The 26,013-nt window shown below is 38.7% G+C and overlaps 1 protein-coding gene across 2 annotated transcripts in view; it reads right to left on the reverse strand.

The window, feature by feature from the left end:
- KIF13B (kinesin family member 13B) overlaps nt 1–26,013 on the reverse strand; it is a 130,863-nt gene that overhangs the window by 51,179 nt on the left and 53,671 nt on the right. For both annotated transcript variants that reach the window (XM_075750370.1, XM_075750369.1), the window contains exons 4-18: nt 25,536–25,596; nt 23,721–23,813; nt 22,887–23,067; nt 22,419–22,506; nt 20,934–21,068; nt 18,900–19,012; nt 18,365–18,476; nt 13,447–13,659; nt 10,482–10,592; nt 7,772–7,906; nt 5,697–5,827; nt 4,596–4,682; nt 2,418–2,608; nt 1,384–1,594; nt 74–236 (exon numbers count right to left, since the gene is read on the reverse strand). In XM_075750370.1, the coding sequence (XP_075606485.1) occupies nt 74–236; nt 1,384–1,594; nt 2,418–2,608; nt 4,596–4,682; nt 5,697–5,827; nt 7,772–7,906; nt 10,482–10,592; nt 13,447–13,659; nt 18,365–18,476; nt 18,900–19,012; nt 20,934–21,068; nt 22,419–22,506; nt 22,887–23,067; nt 23,721–23,813; nt 25,536–25,596 (2,025 nt within the window). The remainder of the gene's footprint in view (nt 1–73; nt 237–1,383; nt 1,595–2,417; nt 2,609–4,595; nt 4,683–5,696; nt 5,828–7,771; nt 7,907–10,481; nt 10,593–13,446; nt 13,660–18,364; nt 18,477–18,899; nt 19,013–20,933; nt 21,069–22,418; nt 22,507–22,886; nt 23,068–23,720; nt 23,814–25,535; nt 25,597–26,013) is intronic.

Genomic DNA, 26,013 nt, shown 5'->3' on the forward strand with positions numbered 1-26,013 from the left:
AGAATACGACAAATATGAACGCTGAAGTGCAAACTCACTGAACAATGATTTAGTTCTGTTACGGCTACCTTACCTTACTGTTAGCATTAAGGCTTGAAGCTGGGATCTGGAGGGTAACTTTATACTCTGTCCTCTTGTCCAGTTCTTCTCCGATAAAATTGGCTTCTCTCACATACAAATTGGCTTTAACAATCTGCTCTCGCAGCTTTCTCAGGCTGTGGGTCAACATTTCTTCTCTAAAAGAAGGAGATTTGGAGGGGGAGACGGGAAAAATCATGGTATTCAAGTGCTGAAACTCAGTACAAAACAAACAATCATTTGACAGGAAGGAGTCTTAACATTCGGCCTTTTAACACAAAAATCAGGTGAATTAAATTGCATTTCCTCTGAGGGGGGGAGGGGGGGAAGATTATCTGTATTAGTTTAGCAGCATGAGCATTAGCATACTGCTGGCTTTGGAGACTTCTTCATGCATCTGCTGAACAGTCAGCTCTTGTTTGGCTTATTCCAGAGTTTCCCCACCACAGACGTGGATGTTCCATCTTACAGAGAAAGATTTATTCAGACACCATGATCCACTTGCTCACTGGCCTTTCTGGCAAGCGTGAGGGCGCGCCAACTGAGCAGCTTAGGAATCTGGTACCACAAAATATTCCAGGCACACAGCTAACACCTTGTTAGACTGTCTCAAATATTTTCTATTTCAAAAGTTGCTTCTCTAGCCATACAAATTAGATTTGTATTTTCTCATTACAATGTCTTTACCATACTCTTTGTTTTAGGGTACGTTTCATCTTCCTCCTGCAGCTGCTTTTTTTGACAGTAATACTGGAAACGATCATTTAGAGGGTGAAGCAAATAACCTCAGTGCAATTGCCTAGAAAGGCAAAGAGGACAGTAGCCCCTCTGTGGTTATTAAAGAGTTTTTGCGATGCTCTGGATCAAAATTCTTTCTATCATCCTCTCACTCCCTTTTCTTTCTGCCCTCTTCTAGTTGCCAGGGCCTGCGCAGGTCAGACAGATGGATGTGAATCAAGAGGAAAAACAACCTTCTGGCAGCTGAGTCACGATCCACAGAAGAACAAACTCCTATATGAGTCCCAGAATTTCTTCCAATCACCTTATCTTTAGTCAAATTTGTTGCCGATCAGGATAGAGTTTCTCCTTAACAACTAAGCAGGCACTCATTCTTTCTCATCTTTGCCAGCATTATAGGTCTGGTTGTTCTCAGACTAATATTTTTGCTCTGTCCTCCCCAATTCCCTGCAGGAGCCCTCTCAGAAATCTGGCAGAGGTGTGCCAATGCCACTAAAATCTTGCAAAATTCACTAGCACCGAAGAACTTCAAACGGACGCTCCCAATGGTCAGATTTGATTACCCACCTCTCCTCTGCCCACTGCCGTAACCGCTGCTGAGCACTGGGAGAATGAAAGGAGAACCTGTCCATGCTGCGGAAATGCTGCTTCTCTGGCGACAATCGCCTTCGCAATTGCTCCAGTTCATGTTCATACATCAGCCTCTGGCGTTCAAGCGCAGACCTCTTCTCCTCTTCGTGTTGCTGCTCCAGGCTTTGCAAGATTGACTGCATTGGATCTAAGCAGATGTTGAAAACAAAGAAACTAGTACTTCTGGTGGTCAAATACCTGGTAAGCATAAAATTAAACGGAAACAGTCACACAGTGAATATGGGGCAGAGACAGAGGACTAGGAAATAGGAGATCTTTCTCACATTCTGCTATATGACCTTGGGCAAGGCACAGTTTACTATGATTTGGTTTTTCCCTTCCCTGTTTTTGCAGCTATCCATGTTAGGGACTGCAGTAGCCACTGAAATCCATAGTGAAGAATGTCCTAGAGAGTAAACATAGTTATCATATACAAGGAGGAAGAGATTATATTTTTGTTATCATGCACATTAAAAAAATGCTGCTGAAATGTGGAGTAAAATAAAAATCTACAAAACAGATTGGATGGATGATTTAAGAGAATTGAGGAAAAAGGAAAGAACAAGCTGAAAAAAACCTTCTTCCTGTTTCCCAAAATAATGCCATTCTGGGACAGCACGTAAGACCACAAAAACTAAGGAACATGGTTTCAGAGACAGAAACCACTAGTTAATGCCTGAGCGAGACATAAACGCAAGAAAAATAAACAACAAAGTGAAAACACTTTGATTTGAGGCTGCAGTTCCACCAATATTCCAGTTTTGGCTTTTTCCTCAACAAGATCTGCCAAACAAAACATTCTGTGGTGGGTTTTTTCCCCCCTCAAGTGCTAAAATGGTTACGATGAGTCATTCACAAGAAAAATTCTCCAGCAGGAAGAATTTTTAAGGGAAAAAGTCTGTGGTTAGGAGTCCCTGAAGATGTAACCTCATATTCTGTACCTATTTCCAATAATTTCTGTTGCTTCTTACCATTACTTCCAAGTGCCTTCATAGTGACTTCCATCTGGGCATATTCATAGCTGAAGTTAATCTCACTAGACACTTCACTGGAATTGTCTCCATCTATGTCCAGCTGCTCAACACTATTACTGCACTTCATAGAGTTGTCTTGCTCTTCATCTTCATGATCAGCCTTCTTTTTCTTCTTGGGCAAATTCAGCCTTTAAATAAGAGGAAAAATTGTAAAGAACTATTGATTGTTTCACTCTGAAACAAAGGGTTGCTTTCAAAGGTTATATAAATTGAGTTGATTATCCAAATCAGATTTTTCCCTTTCAAAATTGGTTGATCTCCTGTGAGTGTAGTTTTCCCCAGGGTAAACAGGGGAGTTCAAAGCAAACTAACAAATTCATTCTACACTCTAATAATAGAGAGTACCTGATATTACTAATCATATAGTTTAGACATGAATTTTTTCAGTCATCCCCTATCTAAAAAATATAGAGGCAATAATGAAATTGTATCACAGAATCCCAGGTTGGATGGGACCTCAAGGATCATCTGGTCCTTCCTTGGCAAAAGCTTCGTCTAGACAAGATGGCTCCGCACCCTGTCCAGCTGAATCTTAAAAGTGTCCAATGTTGGGGAATCCACCGCTTCCCTGGGGAGATTATTCCAATGACTGATTGTTCTCATTGTGAAAAATTTTCCTCTTGTGTCCAATTGGAATCTCCCCAGGAGTAACTTGCACTCGTTACCCCTCGTCTTTTCCATGTGACTCCTTGTAAAAAGGGAGTCTCCATCTTCTCTGTAGCCACCCTTTAAGTACTGGACCATGGTGATGAGGTCTCCCCTAAGCCTTCTTTTCTCAAGGCTGAACAAACCCAATTCTCTCAGCCCTTCCCCATATGGCAGGCTTCCCAGTCCTTTGATCATCTTTGCGGCCCTTCTCTGAACCCTCTCCAGCCTGTCCACATCCTTTTTGTATAGCGGGGATCAAAACTGAACACAATATTCCAGGTGTGGCCTGACCAGCACTGAGTAGTGGGAAAATGACTTCTTTATCTCTGCCAGTGATGCCCTTGTTGATGTGACCCAGCATCCTGTTGGCTTGCTTTGCCACACCAGCACTCTACTCACTCATATCGAGCTTCTTGTTCACCAAGATCCCCAGGTCCCTCTCCACAGAGGTTCTCCCCAGTCAGGTAGATCCCAGTCTGTGCTGCACTCCTGGATTATGTTTTCCCAGGTGCAAGACCTTACACTTGTCCTTGTTGAACTTCATAGGTTTTTTGTTAGCCCACTCTTCCAACCTGGTCTCTGTGCAGGGTGGCTCTCCCTTCCAAAGTGTCGACTTCCCCACTCAGTTTGGTACCATCCGCAAAATTCATCAGGGTGCACTTGATCCCATCATCCAGATCACTTATGAAGATATTAAGCAGCATGGGGCCCAGTACTGATCCCTAGTGGACTCCACTTGTGAAAGGCTGCCAGTTCAAAGAGCTGTGTACCACAACCTGTCAGCCCACCCATCGCTCGGACCACTTGTCTAGACCATAACACAAAAGTTTCAGATTATCATTTAAATCCACTGATCTTTAAGGTACTTCAGACTAGCCACAGAGGGTTTCAAGAATACAGTCCTTCCCAGAAAACTTCTACCAGTGATCCTGTCTGATACAAGAAGGTCGTAGGTATGGCTGGAGCTGGAACTCTGAGGAACAGAGAACACAGTCACCTTGTAAGACCCAGATCACTGTATAACATAGGTCAAAAAATCTAACACTGTATCTGAAAAATCCAAAAGGCAACCTATCCAAGTCAAAGTTTGGGTGTAATATTTTCACCGTGGAAGACAGTGTACATAATATTAATGTGGTACCAAACCACATTAAAGTTACCAGCTCAAAAATGAAATCTCTTCAGTGAGATAATAGCATTGATAACCACAGCAAGGTCCTCATCAGCAAGGTTACAGTTCCTTAAAAATACAAGAAGTTAAGTCGACCTCATGCTCTGAAATTAAAACCACACACAGTTGCTATAGCATTTAGCAATCAAGAACAGTCAGTCATCAGCATTGCCTTTATAATCCCAAAACGAAATCGCCTCCTCCTGCAGCTCGAACGCTCCACTGACATCTTTCCTTATACCTTAAGATAAAACAAAGTTGGTGCAAACTTACAGATTCTTTAATATCTATTGTACCTGAAGAAGTGGTTGTTTCCCCACAGTATTCTGTCTCCGTGATGTAGCTGGATAGGACACACAACAGCAGAACCATTTACGAATGTCCTGTGAAAAGGCAAAAATCTAAAGCAAATGCATCTATATAAGGCTTAAATATTTTTTTCCAGCACTACTTTCCTTATTATAACTACTTAAGGTAGGCAAACACGTTTATCGATTGCAAACAGGCCAAAGCATCCCCATAAACTTCATTGATCTACCCTGTGCTGTTTCATAAGCTCCTCAAACTCAGCTTCTTTTGATTCCTTAAGCTTAGAGAATTCAGCAGTTTTGGATAGATATCATGACAGCTATGTCTGGGGAGTATAATTAGAGCTTAAAAATCAGAGGCCTGAAAAAAAAGATGATCTCACTGGAAATAAACACCTTTCACATCACTCTGAAATAGAGACACAAAACAGAACCATTTGAATAAGACATCAGAGACCTTTGCTATATAAATAGCTCAAAGACAGTAAACTAATTAGAATAATCAGAAACTACTTTTATTTCAGAGTCAGGTTAAGCCTGAAAATAGGATCATAGGATAAATCAAATTTGAAGGGAATCTCAGGATGTCATCCAGTCAAATCTCCTGCTCAAAGCAGGAGCAACTACGACTCTCAGTAAAAGTGAAATTGTTGAATTTTGTGCATCTAACAATAAATTATTGGAGATGCTGACGATGCATGTCATTTTGTGATCAATTTGAATACACCATCTGCTTTGCAAGTACTGCTACTTAATCAAATAAAGCAACAAATACTTCAGCAGCTCTTTGCATATCAACAGATTTCCTAGAAAATTAATTCAAATTTTGGTAGTTACATCTACACAGCTGCAAATCAGCGAGTATCTACTTGCTGAAAGCATACGCAATTTACTCATCCTCTCTCTGAAAACTTAGACTACACACTACATCACTGAGAGAAATCTCATTAGAATGAAATGCGAGTTGACAGAGGGGTAGACGACAACTAAAACAAAAACCAGATAAAAGTAGAATTTTCTTACTTCAGAACACATAGAAAAGTGTAACTACAATTATTATACAACTGGAGCTGTATTTTATTCCTTTACCTAGTATTTTTTTGAGGTGTTAACATAACCTGTCCTTCTGGGGTGATGTCTATAATGCAGTGTTCAGGAAGAATTCCCATTCCACACAGCTGGATATCTTGAGAGTTGTCTGAGCCTATTAATGTGTGCTCCTGGGGAAAATTAATTCAGATGTTAGCAACGGATTGCAAAAGTTCACTAGTTCTAACTCATCCATTCTCCTTCTGGATATATCATTTAATTCCAAAATTTCAAAGCTGTTCAATACTTCCCTTAGAGGGAAAAAGGATAATGAAACATTGCAAGCAAATCCTCACTTTGTCTTATAGTAGCAAGTAGGGAGCACTCAGGAAAGTTTACAGGCAACAGTTAAACCCAAAGATGAAGAGGTTGCTATAATTTAATTGTGCAATTCAGTGCCTCAGGATGCTGCAGAAGCCAAAAGTATAGAGGAGTTCAAAGAGGAATTAAGGCAGGTTCACAGTGGTTTGACCCATGGCTATTATACAGGTTCCATCTAGATCATCCAACAGCTTAGAAAGTTCCTGAAGTAAGAGAGGCAGGGAGGATTTGGCAGGCGAAGGATCACTCCACACACACCTCAATTCATCCATTTCTTTTTTAGGCATTTTGAAGCAATTTTTGAGGAACAGATACAACAGTTTACCTAAGTCAGATGAAGTTGTTCTTCGGTACTTACAAGAACCTTGTAAGAGCTAGTACACATGCAGCTCAGCATTAAAGAGAATGTGGGCGAGATTTCTACTCTGAGAAGCAAGAGAGTTTAATCACAGGATTTTAGGCAAAACAGGTGTAAGTCATTTTATGGAGAGCATTTCAAAGCACAGGGATTTCTACACCAAAATTCTCAACCAACAAAATTAATTTGCATTATTAAAAGAAGAAGAAAAGTATGAACAGACAAAGCTTACGCCATGCAACAGGGTTTTCTCTAGAAAAGGAACGAAGCATAGTACCACCTGAGAGTTTTCTACTAGTACCGATGGGCAAGGACTATTTTCTGAGCAGGTTTGGTCCTCAGTGCACTCTTGTCACGTGTTCATGATGAACACAGCAGAAGTCAGCTCTGCTTCAATAGCTGCCAGTGTTGAGGCTGATTTAGCAGCCTGAGTCACACTCTGGACACCTACGTCCAAGGCGCCTAGAAAGGATTCGATTCTTCTCCCGAAACCTCAGCTCAACTCTTTTTTTCCTTTTTAATGTTTTTTAGCAGATGCAACACTGAGAAAGTTCTTTGCTTTGCTTTCATTGAGATATCACAGAGTCAATTATGACTGATATAAAAGAGGATCACATACTTCCTAAGACTGACTAAACCAAAACCATCTTTCAGTCCAATTGCTAATTCTGTGGCCGTTTTGAGAGTTACTATAGACCATTTCAAGGAGAAGAGAATGATTTAATGGGAAGCTCAAACTGCCGATGTTCTTACACTCTTAAATTTTTCAAACTTATATTCTAAAACATGACTTTAAAATGGTTGCATCCCATTTTTTCTCCTGGCTCCAGATCACATCTACATAGTTCGTTAAACTAGAATAAACTGCCCAAATGTTTCAGTGCAGAGTCCAAAAGCCACGTTACACGTTTTATGTTTAACATCAGTAACGGGGACCGCACGTCAGCAGAAATGCTAAAACAGAACAGAACTTGATTTTCACTCCTGGCAAGTTGCACGAGGAGGAATAAAAATGTATTTTATAAACTGAATTTTGACATGCAGAAGCAAGCTGATATTGATATGCTCAGATAAAATACTTTTCTGGGTAAAACCTTCTGAAAGCTGGCATAAAAAAAATCCCTGAAGACAGTTTCTAAAAGAGAAGAGCTCTAAATTTCTTCTAAATATCAAAACAAAACCATAAAAACTCCAAACCTTTCTCTGCTACAAAGAATTAAATTTGAAATAAAAAGGTTGTACTCATTTTTAATGAGGCAGTGACTACTGGAGAATGCTTTAGATATGCAGTTTTTATAACATTCTATAAGTACACCTCTGTCAATGGCATTAGAGGCCTACCTCTATTTTAAAAAAAACAAACTATTTATATATGTATATCAATATCTATTTTTACCTTTAAATAGTATACCAGAAGTTCATTGAGAGCTGGATCTGCATTCAAATTAACCAGGAAGCACTTATTATCCCCAACTTTTATTCCAGAAGACTGAAGAGATATGCCAAGACTTTCCAACTGTTTCTGACGCTCCTGCAAGAGAGTAGCCATCAAAAAATTAAGCCGATTGATGTATAGTCCTTTGAAAACGCATTCCTATCAGCCAAAGCCACAAGACAAAATGATGGGCAGCTACTTCTGAAAAAGGTAACTCTTCTGCAACAGATTAGCCACAAAAGCCTTAATTATATCAAGCTTTGATCAGGATATCTGTAATTTCTCTTGTCCTTCCACCTCTGGTCTCGGAGGGCTACGTGCAATGGTCTCATGCGGTCGTGTCTTCCTAGTGAAAAAGGAAAACAGCTGAGAGCAGCACACTGCAGTACTGTAGGAGCTTCTCCATGACCTCACTGGAACAGTAAAACGCTACCACAAAGCCATCTCTAGAGCCCTTTATTTTCTCTTTTGAGCTAAAAAGCAACAAGTTAAGTTAAACCCCTGCCAAGTCAAGCTCCATGTCTATCTTTTATTCCAGAGCAATCAAAATGACAAAAAACTGGCAACCTGCTATTTAAGTAATGCAAATAACACTTCCTGCTGAACAAGAATAGTAGCATTTTGGATGGTGTTTTGTCCTTGTCAATAGACTTCATAGAATTCAACAACAAAGCATTACTGTGCAAAAATGTACATCTTTCAAAGGGAAGTGTTTGAGTGAAGACAAGAGCAGTGAAAGAGGAACATTAAACATTTCTGACTTAAGAACAGAAAGGGATTCTTCTACAAAAAAATTGAGACAGAAGTGTTGAGAATTGCTCTCAGGATCGTACAGAAATTGAAATGAGACTATCCACAGCAGAAAACAAAATTTAAAAAATAAACATACGAGGCCTGTCACGGAATTACTACGGGGAAGCAGAAACAAGCGAGTAAAAAAATACAAGAGACCTGCAGGGCCTTCCATGTGATGCTGAGACTTAAAAAACAAAAAAGTAATACTTTAGCAGACATTATATAGGAATAATGCTGGAACCTTTTTTAAGTTTCTGATCTTTACCTATCACTCTGCTTTGTATTTAAAAACTTAGTATGTCATTCCATTCAGTATAATTCTCTGTTCAGCACTGGTCTAATCAAGATTAAAATAGCAAAGAACAGCAAGCACAACTCCCTCTTGATTTTCTCTACCCCGTCTTCCCACACACTTACAAAACCAACATAATGTCCTTGTAAGGAAAAGTCGTGTGTGTGTATGTGTGAGAGGGAGAGAAAACAAAGAACAGAGGAAAAACTGTAGTGTGATGTCAAAGATCTCTCTTCTGATCACCAGTGCCAGGCTCTGAAGTTCACATAATTCCTTATTATCTACAGAGATAAAGAACGCGTTGCCCAAAGGAGGACTTGGGCCCAGTCTAAATCTCATAGGAGTAACTTAAAGAAAATGTGCCAGTTTCTCATGACTTTTGCTCAAGACCCAATGTTAATTAACTTAAACATTCAAAATACATTAAAAGTATGTCAAATACTCAATGAAAACGTGAAAAATTGCCTATTCACCCAGTCTTTAAGGCTTTGAACCCTTCTTGCCACTCCATCTCTACAAACTGCCTCTTCGATGCCCCTCATTCTTTATAAGGAATCATCCTTTCCACAAAGATTTACAATTATCTCTCCATCCTACCTGCCTACCCTGCCACAGTTTGACAGACAGATGTTGGTGGATGCTGGCCAGAAGTAAAATCAGTTGACAGAGCCATGATATAAATGCCATTACTCCAGTTTTTCAATCTCCTCACACACTCAGGGTTTCTATGCCTAGAAACTATTGTGTAGGATAAGAGCAGAAATTCATCATTATTACTATTATTCACCCTTATACACACAGAGGAAAATCCAGGGTACGAATCTGCCTTGAAAGCCAGGAAACCCTCGTAGTCACAAACAGCATTTCTGACAATGGATCTTCAAAACTAAAGTCAACACAGTCTCTTCTGATTGTGTCATCTACAAGAGAGCTTTGTATCGGAGGCTCCATTTTCTCCTTATTTATTACATGCTATTCATCACCTTTCAATAGTCCTCCCCCCTCAAAAGCTCCCTACTGCAAATTTCTACATCAGCGTTTGTGTGGTAAGAATTGGAAGTGTCATGCAATAATCGTGGTGACCTGTGCAATTTTTCAATGCAACCATCTTATTCAGTTATGGTCGGAGGCCCTAAGTATCAGTTTAAGAAGTATTAAAATACACAGGGATCATGAACAGTTCTATTTTTTAATGTTCTGAATGCCCTTTGCCTTGTGTATTGAGGCATTCTGTACATAACCTTGCATTTAACACTCTCAGTGTTCCATCTTTCATCACAAACGATTTCACTGTCTGAAGAATATAAAATCCCTGTAATCCTCTCATCTATGGATTATTATTTTTTTAAATAACTTCTCCATTTGCATACAGTGACAAGTTATTATTGTCACTAGAACAGCAATCTAGGAGGCACTCAGCTATCACAGGAATTAAGCGAAGCTTTTCAAAAGGGCAGTAAGCTTGACCTACTTACCCATAAATGCGGGGAGAGAATCAGACAATCTCTATGAACTGACAGACAAAGGAAACAAACCTATTTTTCATAAAAAATGGGAGCGTGGCAGAAAAAGGAAACAGCAAACCTGTGCTATCTCCTCAGTTTTTCTTAATTTTTCTTCCCAGGTCACAGTCATTTCCTGAATCAACTTTTCTGATTCCTCCAATCGTTCTTTTAACTCTGGTGATTTCATAGCCTATGGAAATAAAAGCAAAACAAGAAAGGCCGTTATGCTTTGTTTTTTTTTCACATCACTGTCACACAGATGGGGGGGGGAAAAAGGAACCATAACTTTACTCATTTTCCAAGGCATACTTACCAGTAAGTAAATGGTTTTCTAAAATGCATATTGCATATAAATGCAGAATCCATTAAAAACTTAGTTTAATTAGTTTCAAGTACAGATGCTAAAGTGGAGCTTATATACGTCAATGCAAACCAATTACACGATGCTGGCAGATTTGCACAAAGATATTCAAACGCAAACTATTCTCATTTCTATACCAATACAAGTATTCCAAACAACACGTATCTAAACCAATCTTGTTCCTCAAGATACTGCTGATATGAGCCACCATCTCAGCTATCGCTCCCTCAAAATGGCACTTAACATCCGAGTCACTCAAAGTGCCACGGCCACCAAAATATCTTTATTGTTCATTTTGATAGGCCCTGATGGGTGTGGTATTTTTCTTTCTATAGCAAATACCAAGGCATTTGAGGTGTTCTGGTTACCCACACCTCTACATACACACATCATAAGGCTTCTTTTGATAACTGCTTTGTAAAAATGCTCTAATTTTGTTTTGTGAAACAGTCAAAGGCCTGTGTTCTGTCCAAGAACTAACTTGAGAATAAGAAGATACCCCGCCCCCCACCAGACACTCCAAAAACTGAAAGATCGTCAACATTTTTATACTACATATATTTACTTCCTCCAGTCTCAGTACTGGCATATTCCTCCTCTATAACCTTGAACAGGAAGCCTATGGACTTCCTTACGTCGTTATTTCATTACCGCTAATAAGATGAAAATGGTTTTGGATAGTAGGTATTTATGCAATGCCAATTAAACAATGCAAGCATCGTTCTCCATCAGATATTCCCTTACCACAAACCCAAAACTCCTCACAGGAATCCAAATCAGAGTGGCCTCATTACAGTGCAGTTTGTTCAAGAAACAGAGTAAGTGCCAGGAGTGGAAAATCCTGTTTTAAGACAGGAGATTCCTCTGCCTCAAGACACAACAGCCTAGGAAGTGTCAGCTGATGTGTCCCGTGTGGTCTTTTTCTGGTTGAATATCTCAAATACCTAACTACAGGGTAAAAGAATTCCACCCAGGAAGGAGAGTGAAACCAAGACAAAACATGATCAGTGCAAAGGTGCTAGATGCCACAGACCAGGACAGGAAGATGAAGCCCAGTTACTCTCAAGATCTAACTCTTGTTTATCTATTTATTTGGACCTGTGGCAAAATTACTCAACCTTTTCACATGCTTCAACTGTAAAATGAGCTAGGTAATTCTCCTGACTCCCTACAATGCTTACAAAAACAATATATGGCCCCAGGTTCACACCAGACCAGTAGGTGTGCTGCTCTGCTGAAAGCAGTTTAAATTCCCAGCTTAGGAAGGACAAGCTGATGGCCTTGGCACAGACAAATTGAAAGATATGATATTAATTTCGACAAGAAAAGATCAAAATGTGGGGATCAAAAAAGAAAAGGGGAAAAAGAGGATAATGCCTTACTCTTCTGGGGTGGGGTGGAAGTAAACTGTCAAGTTCTGTTCTGCCTCAGCAGTTCAGGAGAGAAAAGGAAAAAGGAAAGGAAAAAAAGGGGAAAAAAACCCCAACGAACCCACAACTTGGTAAACTCTATATTTGGAAATGAGCTTTGAAAATGTAACCTGACTGTCGTAACAGGTCAATGGTTTTGTTCACTAAAAAAAAAAAAGCTATTTATGCACATTTGTGTAAGAACAATTAGACGAGCTGCAAGTGTAAAAAAACTGACAAGACAACGAAGGTGGGTTTTGACCCTCACTGTGTAGCCTCTTCATAGCAAACTACGCGGGTTTTTCCATGCTCTTTGCAATGTCACGGGGATGACAGCTAGGGTGGGATTTTAATACTTGGGAAAGGAAATATTTATTACTTCATATTTAGGAAACATTACTTCATTATTTTGGAAAGCTGCCATTATTTTGGAATTAATGCTCACAAATGAAACAAATAGGGAGTACTTGCATCATCCTGAATACTGTTAAGTCTGTGGCTTATATTTTCAAGGAATTTTTAGATATTTAACTTGCAATACCTTAAAGAAACTGATATACACTTATTGGATGCTTAGCATATTAGGCAGCTCAAATTAGAACAGTCCAAAATTCGCCAGTCATTTCTAATATTGCAGCCAGCATTCCCTGCATACCTCATGAGGCAAATACTGTAATCCTAATTTTTCTGAATTGCAAACCAGACGGATTATATCACCATTGCTTTGCCACGTTTGAGAACAGAACTCAGAATTACGGTATTTCTTGGCCTTCACCTCACATTTAGACCATGCTCCCTTCTCAATTCATTGAGGTAGCTATGCAGATATTCATAATACTGTCTAAGACGCGTAAGAAAGATTCAATTTAGAACAGTTAAAGCTTGCAAGCAAGTATTATTTAACTGAATTCACTAGTGCAGGATGTAGCAACATTGAGTTCTTAAAATACATTGGCAAAGCTCTACCTAAAAACTGCACAATCTTAAGACTCCATCCCTACTCCTGCCTCCATGTCCTCTTTCTTTTGATCTGTATCTTGCAATAAAACCAAGATTGCTCAACGGGTTATTCAAACGCTACCTAGAATCTCATGTTATCACTCGTGTTTCAAGACTGATGTACAGAAAAATGGAAAGAAGTGATATATCAAGAGAGATTTCCCCCTGATACCATGTAGTAATTCTTTGTGGCATTCATTTTCGAAAGCCAGGTAAGAAAGTCCTGACAATGGGGTTTACGGGACTTACTGGCTAGTCAAGACTAAAATTTGTACCTCTGCTTTTGTGAGCTGTTCTCGCAGCTTCTCCACTTCTTCCCGGAGCTCCCGAATAATGCGAGCGTTGGGGTCTTCGTTCACCACTGCATGATTAACGATGTTCTTGGCCCGGTCCGCGTACCTCAGCGTTGAAAGGGTCTCGTCATAGTTGTCTGCTGCTGGGCTTACTGTTGCTACCATGGCAGTCTTGCTGTTACCACCAAGGCTATCCTGGAAAGTGGTAGAGGTTTTAAAATTAAAACAGAAGGTTGTTTTGGTTTGTCCGGTCAATGAACTTAGATAGCAAATAATAACCTGGGGTTGGGAGCAGATGGGGGCAACTAGTAACAGAAACATTCCTCAGTTCAGAATTAATATTTGAAGATGAGTAAATTAAGGAAAGCTTTTTTTGTTTTTGTTTTTTTTTTTTTTTTAAAGCACATTTAGGAAATGTCATTCTTGGCTTTCAGAATCAGTTTTAAACAGGACTGAAAACAGTCCCTTTTTTGGGCTTTATAGAGCCTAAGTAAGGGCTTCTACGGTTTACTTCTATGTTTTCTTCTTAGGCTTATGAACCAGAAATATGAGCACTTCAGCATTAGACTTCTCAGCTACTACTGAAGGAGCTCAGGAAAGATCATGATTAATTCATAATATCTTATTTTAAAGACTGGAAGTGAGATGTGTCCAATAAGTACTTAACTTAAATTACTTAAAGATCTCCTCATAAACAATATAGTTGATTTATTCTTATAAACGTTTCAGAATGGGACCTGTCCCTTCCCCCCACTTTCACAGCTCATAAATCTAAATCGAGTTATGTAAGAAATTACTCTTTTGGAATTTGGTTGACAGAGAAGAAGGGCGCGAAACCACATTCCTGCAAGGCAACGTGCTGGGGGACTGGGGGAAGGAAAGGAGTGTTCCATCTTTTTATTGATCGCAAAATTGTGTTTTACAATTTTGGCCAGTCTAAAAGAGAAAATATTCTGCTTTAAATTTTGCAGCAAATCTTTTTATTTTGGTTAGGTTTTTTTTTTTCTTTTCTTTCTTCCCCCCCAATATCCCTTTCTGAGATGAACCATGCTATTAACTTTCATCTTCAATCACCCATGAAATCTAGGTCAGGCGCTGCCATTAGAACAATCTGACTACATTAGCTGCTTGTCTAACCATTTCAATTACAAAGCACACACGTAGCTTTCCCTAGCAATCATTAAAACGCCCCTTTAAGTATTTCCTTAAGACTCTCTTTTTTGCTGCGTGATGCCTAAGCCAGTTTGACAGCAGTCTGACTGCTTCGGTGGTCAGCCAAGCATTGACCACACCGACTGATGTTGCTTTGCTGCTCCACTGGTAACACTCTGCCATCTCTGGTCATGCAAAAGGGCTGTCAGCTCGTTGAGTAGAGAATATAATTTCATTTGTATAATGTTCAGCACAGCGAGGTACACCAGTGTGGTTAGCACTTGCAGGTAAGAATATTTAGAGAGAAGACAATTGAAGAGAACGGCTTTCAGACTGATACAAGTGTGGGTTTTTTCTCTTCATCTGAGGAGCAACCAATGCTTACTCCAATACATGACTTAAGAGGATCCACTCTAACACACAAATGTTTTTCCAAAGCATCTACTGAAAACTTTAAAAAGACTAACAAGAGCACATGACTCATTTGATGGGATTTCTGGCTCTACAGAAGCCAGGACTTCTCTTTAATTTGTCAATGGTTTTCAAAAATTTAGGAACAACACTCTGCAACTGCAACCCCTCTTCTGCATAAAAAGATGAAGTTTATCAGTGTGCTGGCCAGGTACTCTGCTTCCAAATCAAACCTTAACAGTTTGCACTTTGGGAACCTCCTTCACTGCACTAATTAGCTCCAAAATAGGATTAATTCATTATTTGAATTACAACTCTGCCGTACAGGCAGCTGAAAACACCGTTACAGTGATACACCGTAATTCACAAAACACCCATTATGAGCTGGGTAAAGTTCCTCTTGTACTGTAGCTATTCAAGCCCAATGCCAGACCGGCCGATGAAGTTTTATGTATAAAACCGTTGTGCTGATTTCACTGGTTTCTTTAATGTTACGCAAGAAACGTAGACGAATAGTAAGCCAGCCTCTCATTAGCGAAGACAGCATCTGCAAATTACTCTGGAAAGGCTGGGCTTGCATGTGATAGAGACAGACACAGAGTGGAAAAAAGTAAGTTCAGTTATTTCTAAGACTAAACTAGCCCAGTCTTCTCTAGCACCAAGATTACTGTGAAAACAGCTTAAAATGTAGAGATCAGAAATTACATTTTTAATAGCAGCCATCTGTAAAACATGCAGGCCTTTGAATAAAATGGGAAAACAAGAAGTTTGTGCCAATACAATTTGATAAAACCAAGAAGTTAAAGCACTGACAAGCTACTTTGCTTCCTACACATAACCTGATACCACTCTTCAAGCCTCCTCTTGCAACAGTATTTTTCACTTTAATCTAGAGATCCTCAACAAAATTAAACAAAAAGTGCTAAATCTTGAGGTCTCCTGAACTCTAATGGTTTCTCAGATTTGTGGAGAGACCCTATGTGACAGATATTTCTAGTGTTAGAACACATTTACTCTGCTTTGGCATCATAATTAAAAGTTGAAAGCTAGAGAGAAAGATAGCCCGCCATCTCATGGCTTCAACAAACAGGCCTCTCTAAACGAATAAATCCTTCCTTTGATCTTTAATTAAAAAAATGTTTAAATTTTACCCTTTCAAAATAAAGCTTCTCTTCAATAAGCTTGTTTGTAAAAAATCCAAAAGCCCCAAAACCTTTTCTTTGCACTTAACATAGCTGGATGTTAAAGACACAAAGAAGGTTTGCTTGAAAGAAGGCAGAACAAAAGTGCACTTCTATTTATGAGCTAAAGCAAGTGCTGTGTACGGCCATCGTCATCGCAGCTACAATGCATCAGACAGGTGCTAAACAGGAATTTCAGTCTTCTTGCTGGATTTGTTTAGAAACGGAACAGCATAACTAATTCTAACAAGGCTAGAAATCCGTTAGGAAAGTTTCCACTCCGCTTGCTCAGACTATTCCAGCCACATCAGGAACCCAAGCACACATGCCACGGGAGCAAACCCAAGCAAGCTGCATGTTGGTTTTGTTCCCATCTACAGAGAGCCAAAAAGCAGTTGTTTAATTAGAGTAAAAACTCAGTGTAAATATACAGAGGCAAAAATATATTTGAACACTCAGAAAGTCTTAGGGCAAGGAACACTGTGAAATGAGGATTTATTTTACTGTAGAAAACATGGACACTATTTCTGTGATGCCATTCTGATTTTTATGTAGCCCTCATGACTGTATTATTTGATGTCCAGTATCTGTAATGTTTACACCAGGGAGAAGAGAGAAATCATTTCACAGTAGTCATGCTAAAAGGTTCATTAAAAGACAGCACTGAGAAAAATGAAAGGTGTCAAGGGTTTACATGAACATAGATTTAATTTTACTTAAGCATTGAAGTCAAGTTTGTTTTCAGACTTCCTTAAGGAAAATAATCTTTCTGAATTTCCACACCTCTGTATAACCTGCAAGTAACACTCTTTTTACCTTTTTTTTTTTTTTTTTAAAATGTGCAATTAAATCATAGGACAGCCAAATTTCAACAACATTTTAAAACATTACTAAGAATGACTGGGGAAGCAAAGCTTCTTTTGTCAAGACAAAATCTAGCCAGAGCACACACAAAGCAAGAGGACAGAAAAAGGCTGGCAGTGCCAAAAATCCATGTCTTCTTTGCAGATTGTATCTTTCTACTGACAAATATCTTAGTTACTCCTTGATAACAATAAAAGAGAGCACAAGGAAAAAAGGGAAACTTATTAAGTTGGTATTTCTATGAGACATGCTTACAAAGTATCCTGGCAATTAAATGATGCAAGAGAAAAATTTTAACCAAATGGCAGGTTATAAAATGAAACTGTGGTCATCTACATATGACACCCCATTCAATAATCCATCAAAACCCAAGTCAATCCATACCACTCAAGCTGTACCAGGTAAGATACGAAGACAGACACAGAAGGCACCTGCAATAGCAGGGGGGCTTTTTTCAGATAGAAGTGGCTACATTTGTGCTTGTGACTCATTTAGAGAACAGGTGAAACCCAGAGGATGACAACACCTAAGATCAAATCTGCAGTCCCAACATTTTTTGTCATCACGCTATCATGCTTTTAAGGCCACTGTATGTAGGAAGCGGGAAGAACAACCAAAGCAAAAGCTTGTCTTTTAATTCAACATATATAAAACTCAAGTATTTAACAATTTGGTTTTTCATTTAGACCTTACAGAACTTCATCCAAGTGCTCTCATGATACAGATTCTTTTTTCTGCCCAAGAATATCAAATATCGTCCTATGCAGTACAGATATTGATTTAAATTTCACGTGAACACAATGTACAAACTCTTCTGATCTGATCCTCAGACTGTAACTGGGATAATGCTGTGCAATTATACTCTGCTGACAAAATCAGAGCATGTTAACAAATATATTATACAATTAGAAAAAGGTAATAGTTTTAATCAAAATTCTCAAAGCTAACCATGCCACTATATAAAACTCAGTTGCATACGGCAATAGCCCAAATTAAATTAGCCCCGAGGTTCTGTGTGAAGCTGTATATAAACCGATCCATAAAAGATAATGCTTTTTTTTTAAAAGTTCCTTATTCTTTAGGTCACTACAGGTCAGCAGAAGACAGGGAACATATTTAGTCTGTAGCAATACTTGTGGCTTGCATCCAGATAGTTTTTCAAAGACAATTATGGTTAACATCAAAACCAGAAAACGAGGTAGAAGAACAACGGTTTATTTCACTGAATGGGACTCTTCTCCCCTTTTCCTCCCTTTTATTTCTCTTTAAGAAAAGAAGATCAGAGTACTTACTTTAAGTAACCAAGTGAGCACAGAATCACGATAAGGAACAAATTTGTTCTTGTTCTTGCCAGCAGCCTGATCTGCCAGGGCAGAAATAACCAGCCCAAGCGTTGTGAGAGACCTGCACAGAGAAGACAAGCAGCCATTAACAAGTGTAAATATTCATAAGTCAAATGCATATTTAGACAGTGACTTTCTCTCCAAAAATGAGCTCCAAGGAAAAAGTTCCTAGTACAGTTTTGATCATTCTTTTCTCACAAAAAGCTCTATCCTTGTTTTCAGTAGGTGTTTTCAGTCTTCACAATGCAATTATGCAGTAGTTGCAGGCACACAAGTACAGAACAAACCCCACCATTTTCAACAGGCAGAGATCTCATTCAAACATCAAAGAGTATTGTATGTCAGAAAGAGAAGTAGAGAGGGGAAGAAGAAAACTGGCTACAAGAGCTTATATTGACTTTATCCTATTTTACAAGTATGCTGTATTTAGCAGTCATGATTGTACTGATGAAAAAAAGGAAAAGAAATAATCACAGAGTCTTACTTGTTAATGTTGCTGCCTTCTTTCAGCCTGTCTCCTGCAGCACCAGTCTTGGTTGCCCTTTCACTCCCTGCTAAGTCCACCAGACTCAGCTTGCCCACCTTCTCACCCGACGTCTGCAGAAGGAACCAGAGAACAGCTACTGCCGGTTCACTCAAATTAACTTACGTAGTTTGACGTATTTTCTAACAAGAATCGAGCTTCATTTCTTGGTGTAGACTCTCTGCAGCTGTTCCAACACCTCTGGAAGGGATTGGACTTGAACAGTATCCTGTGTTAACTCACTAGCTGCCGCTTCAGGAACAAGAGGAGGATTTGAAGTGAAGTCAGATACACTAATATCTTCATGATATCTCAGAAATGTCCACAGGAGAGGTATGTAGGGCACATTAGTAAAATGTTAAACCAAGAAAAATGCAAGGAGTCACAAAGACAGACATGGGGTTTACAACCCCACGTCAGAAACACTCTCCTAAAAATCTCAGGTTTTATACCAAGCTTTTTCTGTTTTTCAGAAACTAAAAATGAACATGACAAGAAGCATGTTATAATTTATGAAAATCATTACAATTGCAAAGTCTCCTATATCCTCAGCAGCCTCCTACAAAGCAATCCAAGCGATGTGAGTATTTAAACCTATAACACAGATTTTATTACCAATCCTTTTATCTCATTTGACCCAAAATGACATTCTGAAACACTCCCTGAATTTCATACGTCAATCTGAAGAGCTAACTGCCTTTGAGAACAGTTGGCTCACATCACGCTCTTCTGCCGTATCTACGACTTTAGCATCTCGGTATCACAGTTGCAAAGTGCTACGTTCCCCTAAATGAACAGGGCAATGAGAATCAATACGCTTTCAAAAAAATGTTACTCTACGCCTCTCAAAATGTAGTGTGATCATCAGGGCCATGCTGAAACATGTCATTTCCAGGACTGAAGGACCAGCAGATGGGAAAACAGACACATCTGTTCCAGGAACTCACACAGTGGTCACTGGAAGACGCAGAAAAGACAATCAGAACTACCATCCTTGCATCCAGGCTGACTATGACCACACAAAAAATACGTATGATAAGTATGCAGCACAGCCACAGCAAAAACAAAATGACAAACTATGGCAAATCAAGGAGTTTAGCATAGTATGACTGCTGATTTGAAGTGCAAAGGGGAAAAAAAAAATCCAAATAAAGAACAAGGAAAATTGTTTGGATAAGATGATTGGTGAAGACTGAGAAATGAGGAGGAAAAAAGTCCAAATGCTCATTATGCTTTACACGATATTCAATATTTAGGCACATACGCGCCTTAGATTTGCTCCGTGGACGCTCAAAATTCCTCCAAGGCTTTGAAGACATTAAAGAATAGCCCAAGCACAGAATCTATCAACAAAGTTTAAAGAATTTTGGTAGGGGAGATCTATTTCAATTTTAGTTTATCACCATTTTCTGTGAGGGATTAAATAGTATTAACATAAACGTACATCATACGCTCCTCCAAGGAATATTTACATATAAGGAAATGTGAAGAAAAGTACTTTCACATTTAAATATCTTTTAGATATTTAATATATATACACACACATAAAATACTAATGCCATACCATGCAATATCTTTGGAATGAGCGTTTCTGTTTACAAAGTTGATCATTTATACATATTTGCATGAAGTAACCCCTTGAAGGAGACTACTAGATGTATACTCAGGTGTTTTTCTATTTTTCAGCTACACATTGTGTCTTTAGTTTCTGCTCCAAGTCTGTAGTATGCACCGTTATTTAAAAGAAGTGTTTCTTTAGTTTAGAGTCTACGATTAAGAGATCCTTCCTGCACCCTCCAGCAGGTCTGCTGCAACTGGGGGCCTGCATTTTTGCTTTCCATTTCAAAAAACACATTTCCACTTACAAATCTCCTGCACACAAATGACCTCCTGAGGTCCCTTCCAATCAGCATTTCTTAAGAGTCTGGGAATATGTTAAAGCAAGAGACAGACATCCAAGCTTAACACTCGGACCTTGTAACTTGTTTTACTTACCCCTGATTGTACATCATAGAGCGTATGGGTGAGGATAATCTTGAAGACTGCATGGGACCGACTGCTCTCCTCATTCATGTTGGTTGCAGCCACTGTTCGAGATTTGTTGCCCTCGGACATCAAGGACTCGATGTCCTAGATACAATTTTCACAGTGATAAGCATATCTGCATTAACATTCTTTTCAATTATCTACCTAAACAATCTCATTGTGGTATAAAATACAGCAAGTATCTTCCCACTGTTTATTCATAAAACATGAGAAAAAAATATTGTGATCTCCCTTTTAAAGACTAGAAATTACACAATGTTGTGACATGCCTAGTCATCCATTACCTCTACCTAGATATTAAATTATCAACAAAAATAATGCTGCTGCACACAGCAATACTCAGAAGCAAAGAAAAAAGTGAGGAAATAGCAATTCATGTTTGAACACTGTAACATCTTAGCCTCAGTTGTCAAACACATGGTCTTGGAATCTGTAATACTGGCATAAGGCTCCAAGTTTTATAAAACAGAACCACACTGAGCAGGGTCATTATGTTTCTCCTATATATAAGAGCTATAAAGTCCTCTGATATATTAAGTTGTGATACTTGAGAAATATGCAGCTTCCCCGCTTAAGTGTTTTACAGCAATCCTGTAAAATAGTTACAACTGTAGAGTCTCGGGCTTAATTTTTATTTAAGCATCTTTAGCTGGATGATGCTAAAATAAAAAACCAACCAAAAAACCAACCAAACAAAACACCACCACAGACCATTTTGACTCTGTATGCTGTATTACACAAAGCTGCTGGGCAACATGTAAAGGAAAAGCATGCAATGTGTTTTGGCTTAACAGAAACCACCAAAGAGAGGTAAATAAATACCTGGGGAGACCGCAATAGGAAGGGCAGCACCACTTTCATGTTCTGCTTAAGAAGTCAGAATTCCATCCCATATTTACTCATTTCTCCCACAGTATATCAACGCTTCTTAAAAATTAGGACATTTTGCAAGTGCACACATATACATTTGCTATCCAGCTAACTACAGCACTCCCAATAAATAAGTTTCATGCTATGTTCTCAAGTATTTGCCTTGTAAACAACAATTAGTTTGTACTTCCAGTGTGTCTGTGTGCTACTGGTAAGTGACATTACTAGGCAGTAGCATGACAGCCAAAAAGTGACAAAGCGTGATACTGAAACCCTGTCTCTGCTAAATCCTGGTTCTGTAATTAATCATGGAAAACGATTTCTCATGGATACAGCCTACGCTCATCTTAAGTTTGGGAGGAAAGCTGTGGCATTAAACAGTTGAATTACTTTCAGAACTATTGAATAATACAGAATGAAAATGAGTTTCTGCTCTTAACTCTGTTCTCCCCAGCTCTCTTGCTCTAAAATCTGTGTTACTGCCATGGCAATTAGGTGTAGCTTAATATTTTTGTCCTAGTGTTTAAGGTGTCAACACAAGCCTTTCATCAAATTGATCCTTACCTTGTAGCTAGCAACAGCTAGTTTGGATAGGCCGTCTACGTAAGGACCATAAACACTGTGTTCTCTAACTTTTAATGACTGACGGCTTCTGGTTGGAAAAAAAGAGTTATTTGACTTAAGACAACATTTACAGAAAGTCAATTTCTCACTGACAGATCTCAAACATGATGGTCTTACAAATATCATAATAAAGCACAGAACAAGGAGTACAATGCAAACAAAAAAGCCTTATGTCTACACGTAAAACGCTGACAAACATTTTTGTCACTTCATAAAAATTCATTAGGGTGAGTCTACTCCAAGCTTTCAGTCTCACTATTTTGATTTAAAATGAAAGTACACTGAGATCAGTGGCAAAAGCCATCCTACGCAAACGCCTTAGATGGGATCCATTAAGGCAAACTGGTTACGGGAAGGAAGAGTATATGACAACATTATTACAGTGCTGTTGACACACAGATTACTTACCCTTTTGGGTCAAGAAGATCTCTGACTTTCTCATTGTATATCTCCATGTAGGATACTTCCACTTTGAAACTCTGCTCTTCATTTTCCTCCTTTTGTGCTCTTTCAAAGAGTCCACTGCAAAGTCTTGGGATTAATCCAGGCTGATCAGCGGTACCCATCATTGTGTATGATTTTCCAGATCCTGCGTGATTGAATCTATGATTAGTGTACATGCAATAAAGTATCTCGGTTCGCAGAACATGGAAAGGAAATAGAGAGAAGAGGTAAAAAAAAAAAATAAAAATTTGCATTTCAGTAGAAAGATATTTGTGTGGTTTTCTATTTCAAAGTAGCCAAAACACAATTTAACTAATGACTATTTAATTAAAAGGAAAAGCAAAACAAGAAATTTAGTTCAAACTGACAGAGAAGCCTTTTTCAGGTAGATACAGTCATACTGTAGAAGACAACCCACTAGCACCCACTTATATGCCACAATGAGAAAAATCAGTTGCACAAGCATACTCATTTTTGCATATTACATTTAAAATGATGATTAAAGATTATTCCAACTGCAGAGGCATATGAGTGATGCACTGAACTCAAGGACAATCAAAATCATGCCAAAGATTATAATCTCAGGTGTGAGAAATAAGGGTAGCCAGCAGCAAAATCCTATTTCTCATCCTGTCCACCTCATATTTAATGTTGCAAAAGCGAAAAACATTTCTTATCTACATTACAAGGCATTTCTCCCGAAACAATGTCACAACAGACGTGAACAGAGTCTCCAGTCAGAAGGTAACACCTTTTGTGTCAACAGTTATTTTTTGCTTAGGTGCAGAAGGGACTTACCAGTTTGCCCATAGGCAAAGATACAAGCGTTATAGCCTTCAAAGGCATTCTGAAGAATATTCTCTCCAAGGCACTTGAAAACAACATCTTGACCTAAGAAATAAAACACCCAAGCTAACATTGTAACAAAGCAACAGATTTCCCCCCCCCGGCCCTTGATTTGGATCCTTGAATAATTACATAAAAGCAAACAGTTAGTGTTTTCCTCCTGTTGTTGCCCAAATAACATGTTTAGCATCCAGTATTTGCTCCCTCTACAACAGCAAGACCATCAGCCAGTGGACGTGCTCCAGATTTATGCTCCTGTCAAAATCAGAAGCTGCAATTCTCATCAATATACCTGTATGTGCTTAAACCAACATCTTATCAATGGTCATACTCAGAAGTTTGATCAGCAGAAAATCTACTACCAACTGCAGAATTTAATCCACCGGTGAGTGACACCACCTCAAAATATACTCAACCGGTACGTTGTAACAGCTGTCAGTTGATTTTAATCTAGGGCAATGAGTAAAGAGCTAGATAATTTTACTCTATAAGGTATTAAATAATACCATGAGGAGATTTTTGCAGAGAAGGAATCACAACTATGTGGGAGTTATTATAGTACAAGACATACATTAGCAAAATATAGGGTATATCACTTCTTTTGTAATTGAACTAAAACTGTAGGAACAGCTTTTTGGCTCCTTTTCCAAGAGGAGGAAGAAATGCTTAATATATTTGGGTATTATCTATTTAAACAAATGCTGTATTTTCAGAATTTCTTTTACAAGCAGAACAACTAAGGTCTGAACAAGACATGGCAGAACTTTACGGACTGAGAAGTCCTCTCAAATATGTTAATGCTCCTGAAAGCTCTTCCTTTCTCTCATTGACTGAAGTCCATATCTTTACATCCAAGTCCACTCAGAATTTTACACGTGCAAAATTCCTCATCAGAATTACTAATAGCTGTGCCTAGTTAAGCACAGCGGAATGGTTTTGGACCAAACACTTCCAAGAGACCAAGTGACACCAAGGTGCCTCCATTAGCCTCAGAAACAAAAAGTTTACCTTCCTAATTTGTATGGCTGAAAGTGTCACGTTTTTCTCAATTCCTCACCAAATTACTATTCATTAGTTATTTGTTAAGAGAAATTAAAACCTAGAAGCACATGCCTCTCTTATTTTTCTTGTGATTTTTTTTTTTTAAATAAATGTAAACAAGCTTAACTGATTCCCAATTCTAAGAGATAACAAGTATGAAAGGAGAGATCGCAAGAGTGGTAAGTCCACGTATATTTCATATTTTACCATAACTGTTTGCCAAAATGTGTCATAATAATACACAGAAAACTTTTAATTAAATACATTACACATTCTCACCAGACTATATGAATTCACACCCCCCTATAATAAATTAGGCTTTTTTTAATACCCCATTATTAAGTTCTAATATGATGTCAGCACTGTGAAACACAAAATTACATTTAGCAATGTTCCTCAAATCCTGCAAAGAAATGGAATTGATGCTTGTAAAATGATGGACTTGGAACAGTATTTTAAGTAAAGATGTAAATATGAGTAACCCATTATTGTCATGGATTTCTTAGCTTCCTACACTGCAAACAGGAGGCAATGCCTATTGCTATTACCATCTTTAAAGAACAGAAACAGGAATGACTGAACATCTTCCTTTCTCTGTTGATAAAAAGCAATTATATAGGGGAAGGCACTTCGTGCCGTATGGTCTGTGCCCTTTAGCAAATACTGTATTTTAATCAGATCGCTCGCACTTGGAGACAGCAAGCACCAAGCTACAGTAAATATTACCTGCATATTTTTCTTTGACTGATTCATCCATGGACCAAAAACAGTGATCGTAGGCAAACACCTGTAGGAAAATAACCAGGAGGATACCTTATAAAGACTGCTGCCAAATCAAACATGTTATCCAAATTTTGACAGTGCTGCATTACATTGGCTAACATCATACTCCTTGGGGCCATTCTGAACATATAACACGAAGTCCCACAGAATTACTTATTTGCTATGAGTCTGAAGCCTAAACGCACACCTCATCTACCTCTATGCAAGCCTGCTCCTTGCTTTTATTTCTTCCTTTCTACTGTGTGAATCCCACCCTATGCTCTCCAAAAGCTCTTCATGTAGCAACTGAGTGGATGTCAAGGAGCTCTTTCCTTATCTTCCTTTAAACCCATCCTTGCAATTCATTTTTCACAAGACTTTCTATTTTGCAAACTGACAGATGTCCCCTGGCTGTTTCTGCCTACCATCTCCTCATGTCTCT

This window comes from Balearica regulorum, chromosome 3 (genome assembly GCF_011004875.1).
Source record: "Balearica regulorum gibbericeps isolate bBalReg1 chromosome 3, bBalReg1.pri, whole genome shotgun sequence".
Lineage (NCBI taxonomy): Eukaryota > Metazoa > Chordata > Aves > Gruiformes > Gruidae > Balearica > Balearica regulorum.